General features: G+C 43.5%; 1 protein-coding gene and 1 non-coding gene across 2 annotated transcripts in view; both read right to left on the bottom strand.

Moving 5' to 3' along the window:
* Positions 1-2579: 2579 nt before the first annotated feature.
* LOC124777306 (dehydrogenase/reductase SDR family member 11-like) overlaps positions 2580-20923 on the bottom strand; it is a 65071-nt gene continuing 46727 nt past the window's right edge. Inside the window, exons 5-6 of the mRNA XM_047252661.1 lie at positions 15187-15333; positions 2580-2807 (exon numbers count right to left, since the gene is read on the bottom strand). Coding sequence (XP_047108617.1) covers positions 2766-2807; positions 15187-15333 — 189 coding nt within the window. The 3' untranslated portion in view covers positions 2580-2765. The remainder of the gene's footprint in view (positions 2808-15186; positions 15334-20923) is intronic.
* Positions 4227-4301, bottom strand: Trnas-cga. The gene has a single exon. It is a non-coding gene; the product is annotated as a tRNA-Ser (tRNA).

Here is a 20923-nt window from a genome sequence, read left to right on the forward strand (position 1 = left end):
CTAACTAACCGAAGGACATCACACAACACCCAGCCATCACGAGGCAGAGAAAATCCCTGATCCCGCCGGGAATCGAACCCGGGAACCCGGGCGTGGGAAGCGACAACGCTACCGCACGACCACGAGATGCGGGCATCATGCAGGACGTTTTAAAATATTGCTTCTTTACTAATAACTCTATTTGCAATACATTTCACAGGCATTATTCACAAGCGTCACTGACTGTACCTACAAAAGTATATCATTGTACGACACATTCTTTAGGAGATATGACGCCAAATGTTGAACTGCATGAAGAGCTGCCACATCATGCATGACATTGTAATTTATTACTCCTTTATTACTAACTTCATTCACAACACATTCCGCAGACAGTAACCACATACACCACTGGCTGTACATGCAAAACTAGGGGGGAGAGGGGGGAGGAGATAGACAGAGTAAGGGGGAAATGGACAAAGAGACGAGAGAAGACGACATGGACACAGAAAGGAAACAGGAGCAGATGGGTGGGGACAGGGGGAGGAAGAGACAGAGAAGAAGAGTAGGCAGAGACGAACAGAGGTGAGAAGAAATAGAAAGACACAAGGAGGAGATAGAGAGAGAAGAGAGGAGGAGAAGGATAGAGGAAGGAACGCAGAGGAGATGAATAGGGAGAGGTGGGAGGACGACAAGAGAAGGGGAATGAGGAGATGGAATTAGAGGGGTAGGGGGAAGAAAAGATGGGCAAAGGAGCAGATTGACAGAGGGGGTAGGGGCAAATTGACAGAAAGGAGGGAAGGAGGATATCGAAAGAGAGAGGAGCAGGAGGAGGTGCATAGAGAGTGGGCATGGATGGAGAGAGTGGGTGGAGAGAATGGACAGAGAGGGGCTGAAGGGGGATATGGGCAGAGAGAGGGGGAAGGAGAATCCTCTGCGATGTTTAGAGGAGACTCATGGAGGACGTCACACACAAATGGCGTGGGAGATTGGAGAATAAAAACTGCGTGCTGCATCATGTCAATGCAAAGCATCCTCACACCCCACCAATTGCGAAGGAATTCCTGGCAAAAAGAATACTCGCTTGGTTTAGCCCCTTGAGATTTCTTTCCGAAAATGGAATTGAAGTTGTAAGGGTGGCGCTTTTAGTCGACAGAAGAAATTCAGGCGGTACCGCGACTAATTTTGAACTCGATTCAGTGAGCAGACTTTCAGCATTCCTTTCAAATAGTGGGAAAATCACGGGAAGTGTTCGACAAAGATACGAGTGGACTATCTTGAAGGTGTCACTGGAAACTAAGACAGGCAAGGTTTCTTGTTTTTACGGGGATATCCTTGCAAATTTTGGGTAGCACCTCGTAGATAACGAGGACATTTAGAGGTCCAGAGAACGTCTGTCCACCGATTTTAAAGATTCTTTTTGAGTAATGATGACATAATGATCAGCATAGAAGGTGCTTTTCGCTCTTTAGGCTAAAGCTTGCCGTTTGTGTACGACTTTTCTGCCGCAAGCTTCTGAGGAAGCTGGTATATCATCTTGGCATCTCAGGTTTTTTCCGAGAAGGCGCAGATGATTCACTGTGTCAGAGGCAGATGGCGGTTTAACAGATAAACTTGGCGCACAGTTCCACAACTGTCTTTTTCAATACACAAGGTGCCCCACATACAGTTTTCATTTTCCAATGGATATCTGCCAGTGTTTGTCCTTAGGCAGCCAAGTAAAGAATAAGAGCGCGTTGGTTCTGTTTAGACGCATCTGGTACTGATATTTTTGTTGTTCACTTTTCGATATTTACGGCTCGCACATCAGAAAGACACGATTGCCAAACTAATCCCTTGCCTACGTATGGGAGCTTATACGCCCGCATTGGAGTCGCGCTACGCTGCATATGCGCTGTCGCGACGCCCTCAAACGGGAACCTTTTGATCGCCCTTTATCACGTTTCCCCAAGTTCTCCTCTACCGATCTTATACACACCTGAGCTGGAATCGCAGATCATTTCCAAGTGACACGCCAAAACAAGGAGGTGTTTACACAAGGCGCTGCTCAAGTCAGAACTTTTCATATTAATAACGTACTTCAAGTGTCCATATATAATCCATTAAGTGTACATGTATTTGGCATAGTCGCTGCAGACCCACTTGGAACAAAAAAATGCTGTACAACTGATAACATATTCTTAAACTGAGTTTATGAGCGTAGTTCACTGAATAAACAGCCCTGTCTATTAAGCAGCCTAACACAAATTCCGACTTGTATGTTTGTTTTGAAAATTAAATTACTGTTTTAACGGACTGTCTCAGTACAACACTTTACATAGTTTTAGTACATGAGTGGTGGGAGTTAGTTGCAGATGAGTCAACGGGATAAAAGCAAAAAATACCCAACGATGCTCAGGTCATATTATTACAGTGATCAAGTTTTATAAGACTGGAGGATTATGCAGTAAAATCTTTCAACTTTCGTAGTAACTCAACTGTTTTAGTTTCAACATGGTCTATAAAATCATGAAAAAATACGTTTTTGTAACAAAAACAACAGCTTATGCAAAACAGCTGATCTGGAAATAACTGTCAAGTTATTAAAATAAAAAGAAATATTATTTGTTGCAAATTCATGTGTACCATCTTGCATAGTACGTAACACTACAGCGTTTGTCCAGGAAACATTTATTTTTAGTAATTACGGAAAAATGGTCGAAATGGAAACATTGATGTTTAAATTGTAATAACCAAATTTGGCTGGATGAGACACCCTTCAGTACAATAGGCTGCTGCATTTGGTTTTAGACCGGCCTGCCCGTTGGGTACATGATGATGTCATACACCTGCAACAAAGAAAAGAATATCAAATCAAAGGTTTCCGTCAATATCCTGCAGAACAACGAATGAACAGCAGAAATTCTTTGCCATCTAATGTAAATTACTTAATGTATGGCGTGACAGAGCGCATTCTCTCCTCCTGCCTTCGAAGTATTGATTGTGACGGCAGACCTCTCTGTACTGTACTGGCCGGGGAGGCCGAGCGGTTCTAGGCGCTTCAGTTTGGAACCGCGCGACCGCTACGGTCGCAGGTTCGAATGCTGCCTCGGGCATGGATGTGTGTGATGTCCTTAGGTTAGTTAGGTTGAAGTAGTTCTAAGTTCTAGGGGACAGCTGACCTCCGCTGTTAAGCCCCATAGTGCTCAGAGCCATTTGAACCATCTCTGTACAACGAAGTTTAGGTTAGGTTAAAAGATGGTTGTTAGTGGGTCGGCGAAGCCCAGGAACACGAATGCACTATCTTCGTTGCGGTGACGAACATCTCTCGTGTAGCGTGACGTCTAGGTTCGTTCGCGGCGACATTCATTCAGAATTCAGTGACATTAGAATTCAGACTGGCTCATATTCACTCCTAATTTGAAAGACTTTTCTTTACTCATAAATAAAATCTAGAGGTAAATTCAGAAACGTTGTGTTTCATAATACACGAATCACCGAGAGGTACGAGGGGCTTTCAGTAAGTAATGCTACCCTTTTTTCTGCAAGCAGGATGGTTTTATTCAAGATATCAATACACCGTACTATTCCCCCGCTCTTTTGGCTACATAAAGCTATTTTTTATCATAATCTTCGTTCAAAGCGACGTTCTTATGCCACCTTACTGAGGGGACTTGTATACCCACATGGTACCTCCCTACTGGTCGACATCGGAACCAACGTCTTGCTGCATCAATAACCGCCTCATCAGCCACGCACTGCTTCGTAACTTACAGAGGCGAACACATTTAGTGAAACACCCTGTGTATTCTTTGTACTTTGTGATACTATTTCTCTTCTGCTATATGATCCTTGCGCCAAATAGTTTCGAGACGCCATCTTTGTTTTCCAAAATATGAAAGTATACATGGGATATGTTACGACAGTGAAAGGAACCAGTGGCCACTGGAGGTATTCTATGTTACTCATTTTATTTTTACCGTTGGATACAGGTTTAGTTTTTTGTTAAAAAACCCTAAAATCATGTTCTGAAATAGTGTTTTGTTCCTCCACTAGACAGTACAAGTTCCTCCAAAAATCATAACATAACACACAAATATGTCAGACTAATAAATGTGAAACCATCTGATGCCGGAGGTTTAAACTTTTGAAACGCGTCAGGGAGGTAATAAACAGTGACTGATAACAGTAAACTTGTTCCCAGAATGAAATTTTCACTCTGCAGCGGAGTGTGCGCTGATATAAAACTTCCTGGCAGATTAAAACTGTGTTCCCGACCGAGACTCGAACTCGGGACCTTTGCCTTTCGCGGGCAAGTGCTCTACCAACTGAGCTACCGAAGCACGACTCACATCCGCTACTCACAGCTTTACTTCTGCCAGTATCTCGTCTCCTACCTTCCAAACTTCACAGAAGCTCTCCTGCGAACCTTGCAGAACTAGCACTCCTGAAAGAAAGGGTATTGCGGAGACATGGCTTAGCCACAGCCTGGGGGATGTTTCCAGAATGAAATTTTCACTCTGCAGCGGAGTGTGCGCTGATATGAAACTTCCTGGCAGATTAAAACTGTGTGCCCGACCGAGACTCGAGCTCGGGACCTTTGCCTTTCGCGGGCAAGTGCTCTACCAACTGAGCTACCGAAGCACGACTCACGTCCGGTACTCACAGCTTTACTTCTGCCAGTATCTCGTCTCCTGGCTGTGGCTAAGCCATGTCTCCGCAATATCCTTTCTTTCAGGAGTGTTAGTTCTGCAAGGTTCGCAGGAGAGCTTCTGTAAAGTTTGGAAGGTAGGAGGCGAGGTACTGGCAGAAGTAAAGCTGTGAGTACCGGACGTGAGTCGTGCTTCGGTAGCTCAGTTGGTAGAGCACTTGCCCGCGAAAGGCAAAGGTCCCGAGTTCGTGTCTCGGTCGGGCACACAGTTTTAATCTGCCAGGAAGTTTCAGTAAACTTGTTGTTTCATTCTCTGTCCCGATAGTTTTGATAAAATAGTCTGAACTGCAACACTTTCCCATGTGTTGGGTTTTTAAAAGTTTCTGTCCTGGACGTATCTTCCCAGAACTAAATTAGAAATAGTTCCCATTCCCCAGTTCAGACCAATGTTTGCTTTAGTTGTAAGGCAAATGCTGAAACTGCAAATCATCTCCAAAACATTTTCAGTTCGGTCTCCTCTGCCCAGCAGCAGCTGGCCTGGTATTCGTCTGTAAAGTCACTGACTGTTCAAAGTATTGCAGCTGCTTGTCGTTTATCACTCTCCACAATATTAGGACTAACTATCTGATAGTTATGCTCAGGTGAGTCTTCGAAGAATCAGTCTATGGTGATTCACCCGAATGTTCTATTCGGTGTCAGCAGCTTCGCCACTGCGCCAAACAGATGGAAGTGGGGAGGTGCGAAATTCGGGCTGTAAGACTGATAGGCCGGCCGCTGTGGCCGAGCGCTTCTAGGCGCTTCAGTCCGGAACCGCGCTGCGCTGCGGTCGCAGGTTCGAATACTGCCTCGGGCATGGACGTGTGTGATGTCCTTAGGTTAGTTAGGTTTAAGTAGTTCTAAGTCTAGGGGGACTGGTGACCTCAGATGTTAAGTCCCATAGTGCTCAGAGCCATTTCAACGAGTTTTTAAGATTGCTGAGGAAGGGAACAGTCCAATGAAGCTTTGTGAGCTCCTCTCGAGTGCGTAGACATGTGTGAGGCTTTGCTTTGTCATGGAAAAGGAGTAGTTCGCTTGCATTCTTGTGACGACGAACATGCCGAACTCATTTCTTCAACTTCAGCTGGTCGTTGCATCGTGTGGGACGACACCAAACGGAATAATTCCTTCAGGGAAATTCGCCGCACGACATTTCATCGTTCAGAAAGCCTTAATTGCACTGATTTGGAAAAAATTTGTAAAGTGCCTCTGCCAGTTAGAACTGAGAACTTTAAAGATGTCACGAAACTTGCCAAGATATATGTGCCTGCCTCGTACATGGAACTTTATAATGAAGTGGTCTGTGACTGAAGAAGAAGCACAGTGGGCTTATTACTAACCTCCCACACGTATGACTTTTATTAGGGTATCGATTTCCTTCTGTAATTCTCATCATACTCAGTAATCTGCAAAGTGCTAACAGTTTTTGATTGTTTACTTACTTGCGTATTTTTTGACACCATATTCAGAAACAAAGGCGTTTCGAGCAAGAGCGAGAGAAATTTATTTTTTTGAAATTCAATAAATATCATAATAAATCATTCTTTGGCTATGTAGTAAGCTATCACTTTGTGTTGGTGCCCTAAATAAAGGTTAGGAAAAGACAAGACCGATTAATCAAGTTTTCCAGTTTCTGGACAGTTTTTTGTGTTATACTCTAAAGTATGTACCCGTGACTTATCTGATTATTGCACGATTTCCTTGAATTCTGTAGCAAATCTACGTTAAGGATATTGTCCTGAAATTTTGCGGGTCCGTCCTTTTACCCTTTTATATAGTGAGTCAACTGCATTTATTACCAGTCCCTTGACATTTTGCGTTCGGTGAGAGATTCTCCATAAATGCAAGCTAAGTAAGGAGCCAATGCCGTACAGTACCTACCAGTAAAAATGAATTGGGATTCCATACGGACCTGGTGACCTATTTGTTTTCAACTATTTCAATCGCTTCATAACGTCAGTCAGGACTACGTGTTCACCACACATAAATCTGTGCGACGGTAAAACAATAATACGCTTGTTCGCTACTCCTGCACGAGTGATTTCTTAAACGCAATGTCTAAAACTTTAGCTTTTCATTTGCTGTCTTCGATTGTCATAGCAGGCTGGTCGACGAGTGACTGGAGGTATGCCTTCGACCCACTTACTGACTTCACATAAGACCACAGTTTTCTCGGATTCTCGGCAAAACGTTTCGCTGAGGTATGACGGCGGAAGTTGTTGAAAGCTACACGCATAGATCTTTTTGTAGACGCACGAATTTCTACCAAACTTTGCCTGCCGACATTCCCGCATCATTTTTTGAACCCATAGCGCAACAATCGCTGCTTTCTGATTCTGCATTTTGTTATTAAATCAGGATGGATCTTTTCCGTCCTTAATCCACTTACTCGGGACATACTTCTCCAGAGTGCGATTTACAGCCTGTTTAAACTTTGCCCACAATTCCTCAACACCCATCACATTGGTGCTAAACAATGTCCATTCATTGTGTAAGATGGATACTAACAAGTAATTACCTACTCCTTCCACCGTAAAAACCCTTCTAACTTTATTGATGGATTTATTAACTTTAGTAACTGTAGTTGCTATGATGGTATCACGTCTCTATACTGACACCGTCGATAAGTTTAGGTGTGTTCGTAGCTACAAGGTTTAAGTACCGGGTGATCAAAGAGTCAGTATAAATTTGAAAACTTAATAAACCACGGAATTATATAGATAGAGAGGTAAAAATTGACACACATGCTTGGAATGACATGGGGTTTTATTAGAACAAAAAGAAAAACACCCCATATTGCTAGACGCGTGAAAGATCTCTTGCGCGCGTCGTTTGGTGATGATCGTGTGCTCAGCCGCCACTTTCGTCATTCTTGGCCTCCCAGATCCCCAGACCTCAGTCCGTGCGATTATTGGCTTTGGGGTTACCTGAAGTCGCAAGTGTATCGTGATCGACCGACATCTCTAGGGATGCTGAAAGACAACATCCGACGTCAATGCCTCACTATAACTCCGGACATGCTTTACAGTGCTGTTCAGAACATTATTCCTCGACTACAGCTGTTGTTGAGGAATGATGGTGGACATATTGAGCATTTCCTGTAAAGAACATCATCTTTGCTTTGTCTTACTTATTGCTATTCTGATAAAGATGAAGCGCCATCTGTCGGACATTTTTTGAACGTTTGTATTTTTTTGGTTCTAATAAAAAACCCCCCCCATGAACCATGGACCTTGCCGTTGGTGGGGAGGCTTGCGTGCCTCAGCGATACAGATAGCCGTACCGTAGGTGCAACCACAACGGAGGGGTATCTGTTGAGAGGCCAGACAAACATGTGGTTCCTGAAGAGGGGCAGCAGCCTTTTCAGTAGTTGCAAGGGCAACAGTCTGGATGATTGACTGATCTGGCCTTGTAACAATAACCAAAACGGCCTTGCTGTGCTGGTACTGCGAACGGCTGAAAGCAAGGGGAAACTACAGCCGTAATTTTTCCCGAGGGCATGCAGCTTTACTGTATGATTACATGATGATGGCGTCCTCTTGGGTAAAATATTCCGGAGGTAAAATAGTCCCCCATTCGGATCTCCGGGCGGGGACTACTCAAGAGGATGTCGTTATCAGGAGAAAGAAAACTGGCGTTCTACGGATCGGAGCGTGGAATGTCAGATCCCTTAATCGGGCAGGTAGGTTAGAAAATTTAAAAAGGGAAATGGATAGGTTGAAGTTAGATATAGTGGGAATTAGTGAAGTTCGGTGGCAGGAGGAACAAGACTTCTGGTCAGGTGACTACAGGGTTATAAACACAAAATCAAATAGGGGTAATGCAGGAGTAGGTTTAATAATGAATAGGAAAATAGGAATGCGGGTAAGCTACTACAAACAGCATAGTGAACGCATTATTGTGGCCAAGATAGATACGAAGCCCACACCTACTACAGTAGTACAAGTTTATATGCCAACTAGCTCTGCAGATGACGAAGAAATTGAAGAAATGTATGATGAAATAAAAGAAATTATTCAGATTGTGAAGGGAGACGAAAATTTAATAGTCATGGGTGACTGGAATTCGAGTGTAGGAAAAGGGAGAGAAGGAAACATAGTAGGTGAATATGGATTGGGGGACAGAAATGAAAGAGGAAGCCGCCTGGTAGAATTTTGCACAGAGCACAACATAATCATAGCTAACACTTGGTTTAAGAATCATGAAAGAAGGTTGTATACATGGAAGAACCCTGGAGATACTAAAAGGTATCAGATAGATTATATAATGGTAAGACAGAGATTTAGGAACCAGGTTTTAAATTGTAAGACATTTCCAGGGGCAGATGTGAACTCTGACCACAATCTATTGGTTATGACCTGTAGATTAAAACTGAAGAAACTGCAAAAAGGTGGGAATTTAAGGAGATGGGACCTGGATAAACTAAAAGAACCAGAGGTTATACAGAGATTCAGGGAGAGCATAAGGGAGCAATTGACAGGAATGGGGGAAAGAAGTACAGTAGAAGAAGAATGGGTAGCTTTGAAGGATGAAGTAGTGAAGGCAGCAAAGGATCAAGTAGGTAAAAAGACGAGGGCTAGTAGAAATCCTTGGGTAACAGAAGAAATATTGAATTTAATTGATGAAAGGAGAAAATATAAAAATGCAGTAAGTGAAACAGGCAAAAAGGAATACAAACGTCTCAAAAATCAGATCGACAGGAAGTGCAAAATGGCTAAGCAGGGATGGCTAGAGGACAAATGTAAGGATGTAGAGGCCTATCTCACTGGGGGTAAGATAGATACCGCCTACAGGAAAATTAAAGAGACCTTTGGAGATAAGAGAACCACATGTATGAACATCAAGAGCTCAGATGGAAACCCAGTTCTAAGCAAAGAAGGGAAAGCAGAAAGGTGGAAGGAGTATATAGAGGGTCTATACAAGGGCGATGTACTTGAGGACAATATTATGGAAATGGAAGAGGATGTAGATGAAGATGAAATGGGAGATATGATACTGCGTGAAGAGTTTGACAGAGCACTGAAAGACCTGAGTCGAAACAAGGCCCCCGGAGTAGACAATATTCCATTGGAACTACTGGCGGCCTTGGGAGAGCCAGTCCTGACAAAACTCTACCATCTGGTGAGCAAGATGTATGAAACAGGCGAAATACCCTCAGACTTCAAGAAGAATATAATAATTCCAATCCCAAAGAAAGCAGGTGTTGACAGATGTGAAAATTACCGAACTATCAGCTTAATTATTCACAGCTGCAAAATACTAACACGAATTCTTTACAGACGAATGGAAAAACTAGTAGAAGCCAACCTCGGGGAAGATCAGTTTGGATTCCGTAGAAACACTGGAACACGTGAGGCAATACTGACCTTACGACTTATCTTAGAAGAAAGATTAAGGAAAGGCAAACCTGCGTTTCTAGCATTTGTAGACTTAGAGAAAGCTTTTGACAATGTTGACTGGAATACTCTCTTTCAAATTCTAAAGGTGGCAGGGGTAAAATACAGGGAGCGAAAGGCTATTTACAATTTGTACAGAAACCAGATGGCAGTTATAAGAGTCGAGGGACATGAAAGGGAAGCAGTGGTTGGGAAGGGAGTAAGACAGGGTTGTAGCCACTCCCCGATGTTGTTCAATCTGTATATTGAGCAAGCAGTAAAGGAAACAAAAGAAAAATTCGGAGTAGGTATTAAAATTCATGGAGAAGAAATAAAAACTTTGATGTTCGCCGATGACATTGTAATTCTGTCAGAGACAGCAAAGGACTTGGAAGAGCAGTTGAATGGAATGGACAGTGTCTTGAAAGGAGGATATAAGATGAACATCAACAAAAGCAAAACAAGGATAATGGAATGTAGTCTAATTAAGTCGGGTGATGCTGAGGGAATTAGATTAGGAAATGAGACACTTAAAGTAGTAAAGGAGTTTTGCTATTTGGGGAGCAAAATAACTAATGATGGTCGAAGTAGAGAGGATATAAAATGTAGACTGGCAATGGCAAGGAAAGCGTTTCTGAAGAAGAGAAATTTGTTAACATCCAGTATTGATTTAAGTGTCAGGAAGTCATTTCTGAAAGTATTCGTATGGAGTGTAGCCATGTATGGAAGTGAAACATGGACGATAAATAGTTTGGACAAGAAGAGAATAGAATCTTTCGAAATGTGGTGCTACAGAAGAATGCTGAAGATTAGATGGGTAGATCACATAACTAATGAGGAGGTATTGAATAGGATTGGGGAGAAGAGAAGTTTGTGGCACAACTTGACCAGAAGAAGGGATCGGTTGGTAGGACATGTTCTGAGGCATCAAGGGATCACCAATTTAGTATTGGAGGGCAGCGTGGAGGGTAAAAATCGTAGAGGGAGACCAAGAGATGAATACACTAAGCAGATTCAGAAGGATGTAGGTTGCAGTAGGTACTGGGAGATGAAAAAGCTTGCACAGGATAGAGTAGCATGGAGAGCTGCATCAAACCAGTCTCAGGACTGAAGACCACAACAACAACAACAATAAAAACCCCATGTCATTCCAAGTATGTGTGTCAATTTGTACCTCTCTATCTACATTATTCCGTGATTTATTCAGTTTCTACATTTATACTGACTTTTTGATCACCCGGTATTTCTGTTGCACTTGGGTTGTCGAATTAGCTGCTCCAAATAGTTTTCGGAAAATATATTCATAGTTACCTCACATGACTCTCCGTCCGTGACAACTGCTGTGAATCCATAGAGGACCCAGTCTATATTCTACAGGTTAAAGTCGTCTCCAGCTAATACTGCAGTGCTTTGCGTAAGTAGTTTGTTTCTATAAGCGGATACACTATTACGACGAGTTATTCCTTTGCGTTTACCACGCCGTACAATCCACCCGTTAAGATGATGTGGTTGGAGAGCGGATAAGTGCGGTATGTACAGTTTCCAAGTTGTATTCTAGAACAGTCTGATAATATAAAACTTCACAAATCAGTGTTTAAAACAATGTCATTTCCTCAGACGTTGGATAGTTCAAGAGATGAATATATTGTGCGTGACACTAACTAGAAATACAAGTCATCCAGACCATGATAATGGTCAGATCAGACGAACAAGAGACCTTAGAGTGGCTGTAGGGTAGTAATGTCATTTTGATTTTCGTATGTCATCGATGTGAACGTTAGAGAGAAAGCACGTTACGATACTGTTAAACAATCTTTGGTCCTGTCGTAGCACAGTCTTTGCCTCTGCGCAGTCTGATACATTCTTAGTTGAAGTGTGGCACGTGATGGACGTATTTGATAGTGCTGTGTAATCTTGTAATTGTATCTGCTAGATGAAGAAAGGACAGCGAGGATGAATATGATGTCCACAGTGAAATGTGAAAGGAATATACACACATCAAAAAAAGTTTTCCATCACCCCAGTTCCTAGAACCCCTGAAGATAGATGTTGACTGCGGATATCGTATCACAGACACTGTCCGTTTCACTGTTCAGAGATGTCACTAAACCCGTCCAAAGATGTAAACAACCATGCACGAGCAGCGCTTATTAGACGGAGCGGGTCCGACAGCCGATCAGTTCCAGTCATTTCACCAGGAAGGAGGTACACGGCTCGTGTTGTCTGTAGTTCAAACCATGCCTAGACGGTCAATACCGCGATTCGATCGCATACACATTGTTACTTTGTGCCAGGAAGGGCTCTCAACAACGGAAGTGTCCAGGCGTCTCGGAGCGAACCAAAGCGATGTTGTTCCGACATGGAGGAGGTACAGAGAGACAAGAACTGTCCATGACATGCCCCGCTCAGACCGCTCAAGGGTTCCTACTGCAGTAGAAGACCACTACCTATGGATTATGGCTCTGAGGAAACCTGACAGCAACGCCACGACGTTGAATAATACTTTTCGTGCAGCCACAGGACGTCGTGTTAAGATTCAAACGGTGCGCAATAGGCTGCATGATGCGCAACTTCGCTCCCGACGTACATGGCGAGGTCCATCTTTGCAGCCACGACACTATGCAGCGCGGTACAGATGTGCCCAGCAACATGCCGAATGGACCGCTCAGGATTGGCATCACGTTCTCTTCACCGATGAGGGTCGCATATGCCTTCAGACAATCGTCGGAGACGTGTTTGAAGGCAACTCGGTCACGCTGAACGCCTTAGACACACTGTCCAGCGAGTGCAGCAACGTGCAGGTTCCCTGCTGTTTTGGGGTGGCATTTGTGGGGCCGACGTACGCCGCTGGTCGTCAAGGAAGGTGACGTAACGGCTGTACGATACGTTAATGCCATCCTCCGACCAATAGTGCAACCATATCGACAACATATTGGCGAAGCATTTGTCTTCATGGACGACAGGTCGCGCCCCCGTCGTGCACATCTTGTGAATGACTTCATTCGGGATAACGTCATCGCTCGACTAGAATGGCCAGCATGTTCCCCAGACATGAACCCTATCGACACATGTCTGGGATAGATTGAAAAGGGCTGTTTATGGACGTCGTGATCCACCAACCACTCTAAGGGATCTACGCCAAATTGCCTTTGAGGAGTGGGACAATCTGGACCAACAGTGCCTTGAGAAACTTGTGACTAGTGTGCTACGACGAATACAGGCATGCATCAGCGCAAGAGGACTTGCTACTGGGTATTAGAGATACCGGTGTGTACAGCAATCCTGACCACCAGCTCTGAAGATCTCGGTGTATGGTGGGTCAACATACAATGTGTGATTTTCATGAGCAATAAAAAAGGCGGAAATGATGTTTATGTTGATCTCTATTCCAGATTTTTGTACAGGTTCCGGAACTCTCGGAACTGAGGTGATGCAAAACTTTTTTTATGTGTGTATGTATTTTCAATAATGTTATTAGTTTTTGAAGAGAAGAAGTTTGAGGTGAGACTGCAGCATTTAGGAGGTAGGAATGACTACTGTCAGCTAGTTAACTTGCTCAGGTTTGAGAGAAAGACCACCCCTCTTCCCACAATCATGGATTAACGTATTTACTGAGTAAGCTATTTAATTTTTATAGAAATTCTCTGTTAACGTTGTATCCTTTTAAAATCATTGTTCACTTTGTTAAGCATAATATTGTTCAGACCAATGTTATGTGTGAAGATCATGCGAAGTTTTACTCTGGCTTTTGAATACGTACTTCAATCTAAAACCTTTGTCTTGGAATATCGTTTCATAGGAATAGTGTCTCTCTCCACGCCAATGATTGTCATTACGCATTACCACATGCGACAGTCTGAATACGTGTTTATAAACAGGAATCCAGCTTAGCCGCTGCCCGCTTGCTGTTGTGCTTTCGTGAAATCTGCAACAACTGTGTCAAGATGCGAGGTAAGTGGTTTAAAATGGTTCAAATGGCTCTGAGCACTATGGGACTTAACATCTGAGGTCATCGGTCCCCTAGAACCTAGATCTACTTAAACCTAACTAACCTAAGGACATCACACACATCCATGCCCGAGGCAGGATTCGAACCTGCGACCGCAGCGGTCGCGCGGTTCCAGACTGTAGCGCCTAGAACCGCTAGACCACTCCGGCCGGCGAGGTAAGTGGAAATTTTGATCAGGGCCAGATGATCGTTTTACTGCCCTTGCGCTTTTAATACAAAGACAAGCTGGATTTAGATCAGTTACAATTCAGTTCCAATTAAGTTCTGTTTATTCAAAGGTTATCATATGAGTGTAAGTTGGATAACAGTTTGTGAATACATACTAGGGTTGCCCAGAAATTAATGCACCACATTTTTTTTCTCATCCGAAAATAGTGCTACGAACGCGAAACTTTACGTATGTATTATTTGTAGTCTCCTGAGAGAGCACGCCAAATTTCCGTCACTTCCCACAAATAGCGTAGCAGCAGGACAGTTTCAAAATGGCGTCTGTAGGTGATGTGCTTTACAAGCAACCTGCCGTCATTGAATTTCTCACTGCAGAGAAAGAAACAGTGGGGAATGTTCACAAACGTTTGTGCAAGGTCTATGGAGCATCTGCTGTCGACAGAAGTACAGTTAGTCGCCGGGCACGGAGGGTGGGGTCATCAGAAGGCGGTTCGGCGGAGCTGCACGATTTGCAGCGGTCGGGGAGACCACCCACGGTTGTCAGTCTTGACAGCCCTGTGCTAGCCCCCTGGGACTTCCACTTGTTACGGCCATTAAAGGATGCCATTCGTGGAAGACATTTTGAAGACGATGAGGAGGTGATTCACGCAGTGGAGTGCTGGGTCAGCTATGAGGACAAGGGTTGGTACCGACAGGGCATGCACGCCCTTATTTCGCGCTGGAGGAAGGCCGTAGAACGGGATGGATATTACATGGAAAAATATGGTGTGTAGACGAAACACCATTCTTTCGTGTGTGTAAGTCTCATTATATTTAATAAAGAACTGTTGAAGAAAAAAATACGGTGCATTACTTTCTGTGCATCCATCGTAGTTTTGGTAATATGTAGACTTTTACAGCGTGAGTGGTAAAGTTGAGCTAAATGCTACACAGAAACAAAAGATTGTGAGGAGGTTACACGATTTACAAGCGTTCTTTTCAAGACCAACCTGAACGCGTGGGTGCTGTGACAGCATGTAGACGACCGCTTCTGCGATGTCCTCCGGCTCCATACAGGGTATTGTTTTGGCAATTTCCGGGAACTCCTGCATCACATCCATCAGCCCTTCAGTTCGTATTGCGCCGGGAGAAATCTCCTGTAAAGCAGAACACAATTTTCAAGAGAAATCTAGGACATAATTACGAATTTTCAAATTTTGCTAAAGTGTTTTCTTCCTATGTATCTACTGTAACAAAAGTGAGATTATGCTTTATAATTACCGAGACCATGACATACCGTACCTCGCTGGGTTTTGTTCGAATAAACTAATGTGCTTCTGGGCTTTTGAAGACGTTTCAGTGAAACATATGGTATTCGACACATACCGAAGTCTGAGTTCTAGACTGTGGCCCCTTATCGAGAAATGCGTCATTAATCGAGAGAGGTCAATCTGTGATGAAGTACTGCCCGAAAGAAGCCGCAGCACTATTCAGCCAATGGCCTGGATGTTTTGCACCGATGTATCTGCTGCGTGTGGCTGCCGAATGACCTGCAGTGAACCACAACAGCCTAGGAGATTTCGCTCCAGATCGCTCTGCGACGGCCTTGGCTTGTTCTTGTGCCAGCAGAATGCTACAAGGACTCAGTCCTTTACGACGTTTTTGCGTAAAGATCAGTCTGTTTCAGGCCTCTCCCATGTAGTGATTGTAGCGCTGTATTAATTAATGGCAGATGTGGCCTATCAGTTATAGTACATAGAAATATCAGTGCCTGTGTTAATCATATTGGGGTTGAAGCTCTTCTTTCCGTGTTTGCTTTAAAAATTCGTATGTTTTTGGATGGGGTCTGCCGTTAGCGAAACACAATTTTCTTTTGAAACCAAACATGTTTCACTACTGTTGCAGCATCTTCAGCGGGCTTTTATTTTATGGCTGTTAAAGATAAAGAATGTTCTTTACTGTTTGTATACATGTAACAATTAGTTTTTAAATCGTAATTACAGATATTTGAAAAAACACATAAAATTATGAATTGATTCCTTTTTACCACATGGTGTGGTTTTTCCGATGTATTGTGATTCTACAAGGATTGTTTTGTTCCACAGTTTGTCATGTGCTACCACTTTCACCTTAAAGTAGATACATTGTTTAAGCCAAAATTACGATTTGAAAATTGTTATTCCTATGCCCCCCACCCCCCACCAACCTAACCCCCCCCCACCATACACACACACACACACACACACACACACACACACACACACACACACACACACACACAAAACCCTCAAACCTACTCACTCTCTCTCTCTCTCTCTCTCTCTCTCTCTCTCTCACACACACACACACACACACACACACACACACAAAATGCACAGACACCTCTGAAAGATTCAGAACAACTGCCAGGAACACCTTCAACTGTTCCTCTGTCAGCCATCTTGTTTTTACACCTTCAACTGTTCCACTGTCCGCCATGTTTGTTTCACTGCTGGTAAACAGTGAAACACTGACAGTGACAGTGACAGCGACAGCTTAATATACAGTGTTTGACAGTGATGAAGATGAGGAAAAAGAAAACGTAAGTGAAACATTATGTAAATAGACACATACACAAACATAGAATTAATTAATTTCAGGCATAGGAATAACAATTTTCAAATCTTAATTTTGGCTTAAACAATTTATCTACTTTAAGGTGTAAGTGGTTGCAGATGACACATTGTGGAACAAAACTGTTACTGGAGAAACACAGTACATCAGAAAAACCACATCATGTGGCAAAAAGGTATGAATTCATAATTTTATATGTTTTTTTAAAATATCTGTAATTATGATTTAAAAACTAATAGTTACATATATACAAACAGTACAGAACATTCTTTATCTTTAACAGCCATAAAATAGGAGCCCACTGAAGATTCTGCAACTGCAGTGAAACATGTTTGGGTTAAAAAACAAAATTGTGTTTTGCTACTGAAGGCAGACCCCATCCAAAAACATTCGTAGTGCCTGTCTTGTTAAAAAGTACGGTTCTATGTTCTTTTGGACTTGCATGCATCAATTATAGTAGTTATGAAATGGCAGTGGCTGTGTTATTAAGAAGTACGACGCAATATTCCTTCCGATATGCATAAAAGTCCGATGGGACACTGCATTATCCGGCCTCCACTCACAGTAAGTACATATGTCCCACCTGGACGGGAATATACGTAACGGACGAGTGTAGGTTGACAAATGGACGATGACAAATGGCAGTATGTGTCTGGCCGTGATTCGTGCGCGGACAGCCGAACTTGTTAAGGACGCAGTTCGGGTAAAGCGAGAAATCCGGGTTCGAGACCTGCTCCGGCACACATTTTCATTGTCATTTCAATATACAGACCATATATATATTTGCAATTACGAATACAGTTCGTTTAATTACAGTAGTATCACAGGATCTGCAGCGCACTGCTTATTAGCTGTGACATTATCAACTCATTATTCTCAGCAAATGAAACGAAATGATCGAACGGCATTGATGACCGGGAGTTCCTACCTGTGGAAATTCGGTCACAAAGTCGTTTCAGTTGACGCCACATTGGCTGACTTGGGTGTCGTTGATGTTGAGAACAACACAACATCCAGTTCCCAAGCGAAGAAAATCTCCGATCCGGCGGGGAATCGAACCCGGGCCTGTTGCACAGCAGTCAGACGTGCTGACCATTCAGCTAAGCGGGCGGGATCGGCAAATGATAACACGGAAACTGTAGTTGGCTCTCGCCAGACCCTCGCGTACCTGCGTCGCAACGAAATTTAGCAGCGCTTCTTTGTTCCGAATGTTTCCCTGCATTTTCATTTCCAAACTCGTCTATTTTCATTAATACAGTGCCGATACCATTGACCTTTAGTTGTGATAGCTTAAAGTACAAGTAAATCCTTCTGAAAGAGCACTTTTACTCTGCTTAAATAATGCCGAAATTTAACCTTGCGACACACAAAACGCTAGACCTAGCTGCAGAAATGTTATGGAGGTGTTAGAAGCAAAGAATTATTTTCGAGAGTGTTTGTGGGTGCTCCATAGATTTATTACGAATTTGTATGAATTTACTTTTTAATTACTACTTCACCTAAGACACAGTGTTGATTGTACGTCCAGTGAATGGCTTTGACCAGTGAAACAAAGTTTTTATGCATAGTTACTTCGTCCGCCTGCTTAGCTGGGTGGTTACGTGCTTGCCTCCCATGCAGCGGGCCCGAGTTCGAATCCCGGTCGGGCTGGGGATTTTCTCTACTCGTGGACTGGGTGTTGTGTTGTCCTCATCATCATTTCGCCCTCATCACCGGCACGCAAGTCGCCCAATGTGGCGTCGACTGAAATAAGACTTGCGCCCTGCGGCCGAACTCCCCCGGATGGGGGAGCCCGGCCAACAAGGCCATACGCTCATTTCATTTCATTTCACAATCCTACTTTCCTCGTTAACTACATGTTGTCATTTACCAGTTTCTATTACAGAACTGTCCGCCTCGATAGCCGGTACTGTAGCTCAGCGTGTTCGGTCAGAGAGCTGGTTGGCCTCTGTAATAAAAAAAAAACTGAGTGGAAGGATCAACAAACGAACTTGAACGGATGCCATGGACGTCCACAACAACAAAACACAACGATCAACAACGAGCAAAATAAAAAAAAAACAAAAAAAAAAACAAAGATAGCTGATTGGTCAGCATGACGCGCTGCCGCCCTAAGGGGCCCGGGTTCGATTCCCGGCTGGGTCGGGGATTTTATCCGCTCAGGGACTGGGTGTCGTATTTTCTTCATCAACATTTCATCCCCATCCGGCGCGCACGGCCCGCATCTCGTGGTCGTGCGGTAGCGTTCTCGCTTCCCACGCCCGGGTTCCCGGGTTCGATTCCCGGCGGGGTCAGGGATTTTCTCTGCCTCGTGATGGCTGGGTGTTGTGTGCTGTCCTTAGGTTAGTTAGGTTTAAGTAGTTCCAAGTTCTAGGGGACTTATGACCATAGATGTTAAGTCCCATAGTGCTCAGAGCCATTTGAACCGGCGCGCACGTCGCCCACTGTGGCGTCGAATGTAATAAGACCTGCACCAAGGCGGCTGGACCTGCCCCGCAAGGGGCTTCCCGGCCAATGACGCCAAACGCTCATTTCCATTACAGAATTTTGAGTTATTTAATGGCCGTCCCACACGTTACAGTTTACACTAACCTGCCTGTACCACTGAACAGTGCTCAGTATCTTTGCAGCTTAACCAAGAGCTACGCATTAAACAGTTCTGTCACGCTAAATAATTGGTAGTAGAACACAAAAATTCACCTTAACAGTATGTCCACACGTTACAGTTTACACTAACCTGCCTGTACCACTGAACAGTGCTCAGTATCTTTGCAGCTTAACCAAGAGCTACGCATTAAACAGTTCTGTCACGCTAAATAATTGGTAGTAGAACACAAAAATTCACCTTAACAGTATGTCCAGTATATAAATAATAAATTAACCATTTCAACAACAAAAAAATGGCTCTGACCACTATGGGACTCAACTGCTGTGGTCATTAGTCCCCTAGAACTTAGAACTAGTTAAACCCAACTAACCTAAGAACATCACAAACATCCATGCCCGAGGCAGGATTCGAACCTGCGACCGTAGCGGCCTTGCGGTTCCAGACTGCAGCGCCTTTAACCGCACGGCCACTTCGGCCGGCTAACCATTTCAACAGCAAGAAAGATATCATTCTAAGCAATTAATTTTTAATGAATGTAACTCAATCTTGTGTCTGGAGTATGGGACTACGACTGGTCAATATCCCGTAAAACAATGCCAATCGCCGTTATTTAGAGGCGCTGACAGTTGTCCAAGCAGCACACTTGGCCGTAATAATCTTTACGAGACCAGTTAAAAGTGTTGCTGTATTACTCGATTGAGCAGGCCTGAAGATGACGTAGTGCATCGTCGAACCTGGTAGCCTAAAAATAAAATCTAAATAACGGCGATTGGTATTGTTGTACTGGAATTAATTTTTAGTCCTTCTCTTTACCACAAAAACCAACGTCATGTGCAGACCTTTTACACATCACCGGACAAGAGCTATACAGATAATATACTGCACAGTGTAGTATTTCAATTGACCTAGGGCATGCAATTCTTATGCTAAGTGAAACTGTCGTCGGCACTTTTGAAGTGTAGGAAGCTTGGCTACTCGCATTAAACGATTAAACCTTGAAGCTTAATTTTCTTCGTCACGCTTGTGCTTTGTTTGATATCCCACGACCATAACTGCTTGCCGTGAAAACCCATGTAGATTTAGTAGCAAGCACTTCTATAAACTTCGGTCGATCATATTGTTGTTGTTGTGGTCTTCAGTCCAGAGACTGGTTTGATGCAGCTCTCCATGTTACTCTATCCTGTGCAAGGTTCTTCATCTCCCAGTACCTACTGCAACATACATCCTTCGGAATGTGTTTACTGTATTCATCTGTTGGTCTCCCTCTACGATTTTTACCCTCCATGCTGCCCTCCAATACAAAATTGGGGATCCCTTGATGCCTCAGAATATGCCCTACCAACCGATCCCTTCTTATAGTCAAGCTGTGCCACAAATTTCTCTTCTCTCCAATTCTATTCAATACCTCCTCATTAGTTACGTGACCTACCCATCTAATCTTCAGCATTCTTCTGTAGCACAACATTTCGAAAGCTTCTATTCTCTTCCTGTCCAAACTATTTATCGTCCACGTTTCACTTCCATAC

This window comes from Schistocerca piceifrons, chromosome 2 (assembly GCF_021461385.2).
Source record: "Schistocerca piceifrons isolate TAMUIC-IGC-003096 chromosome 2, iqSchPice1.1, whole genome shotgun sequence".
Classification (NCBI taxonomy): Eukaryota; Metazoa; Arthropoda; class Insecta; order Orthoptera; family Acrididae; genus Schistocerca; species Schistocerca piceifrons.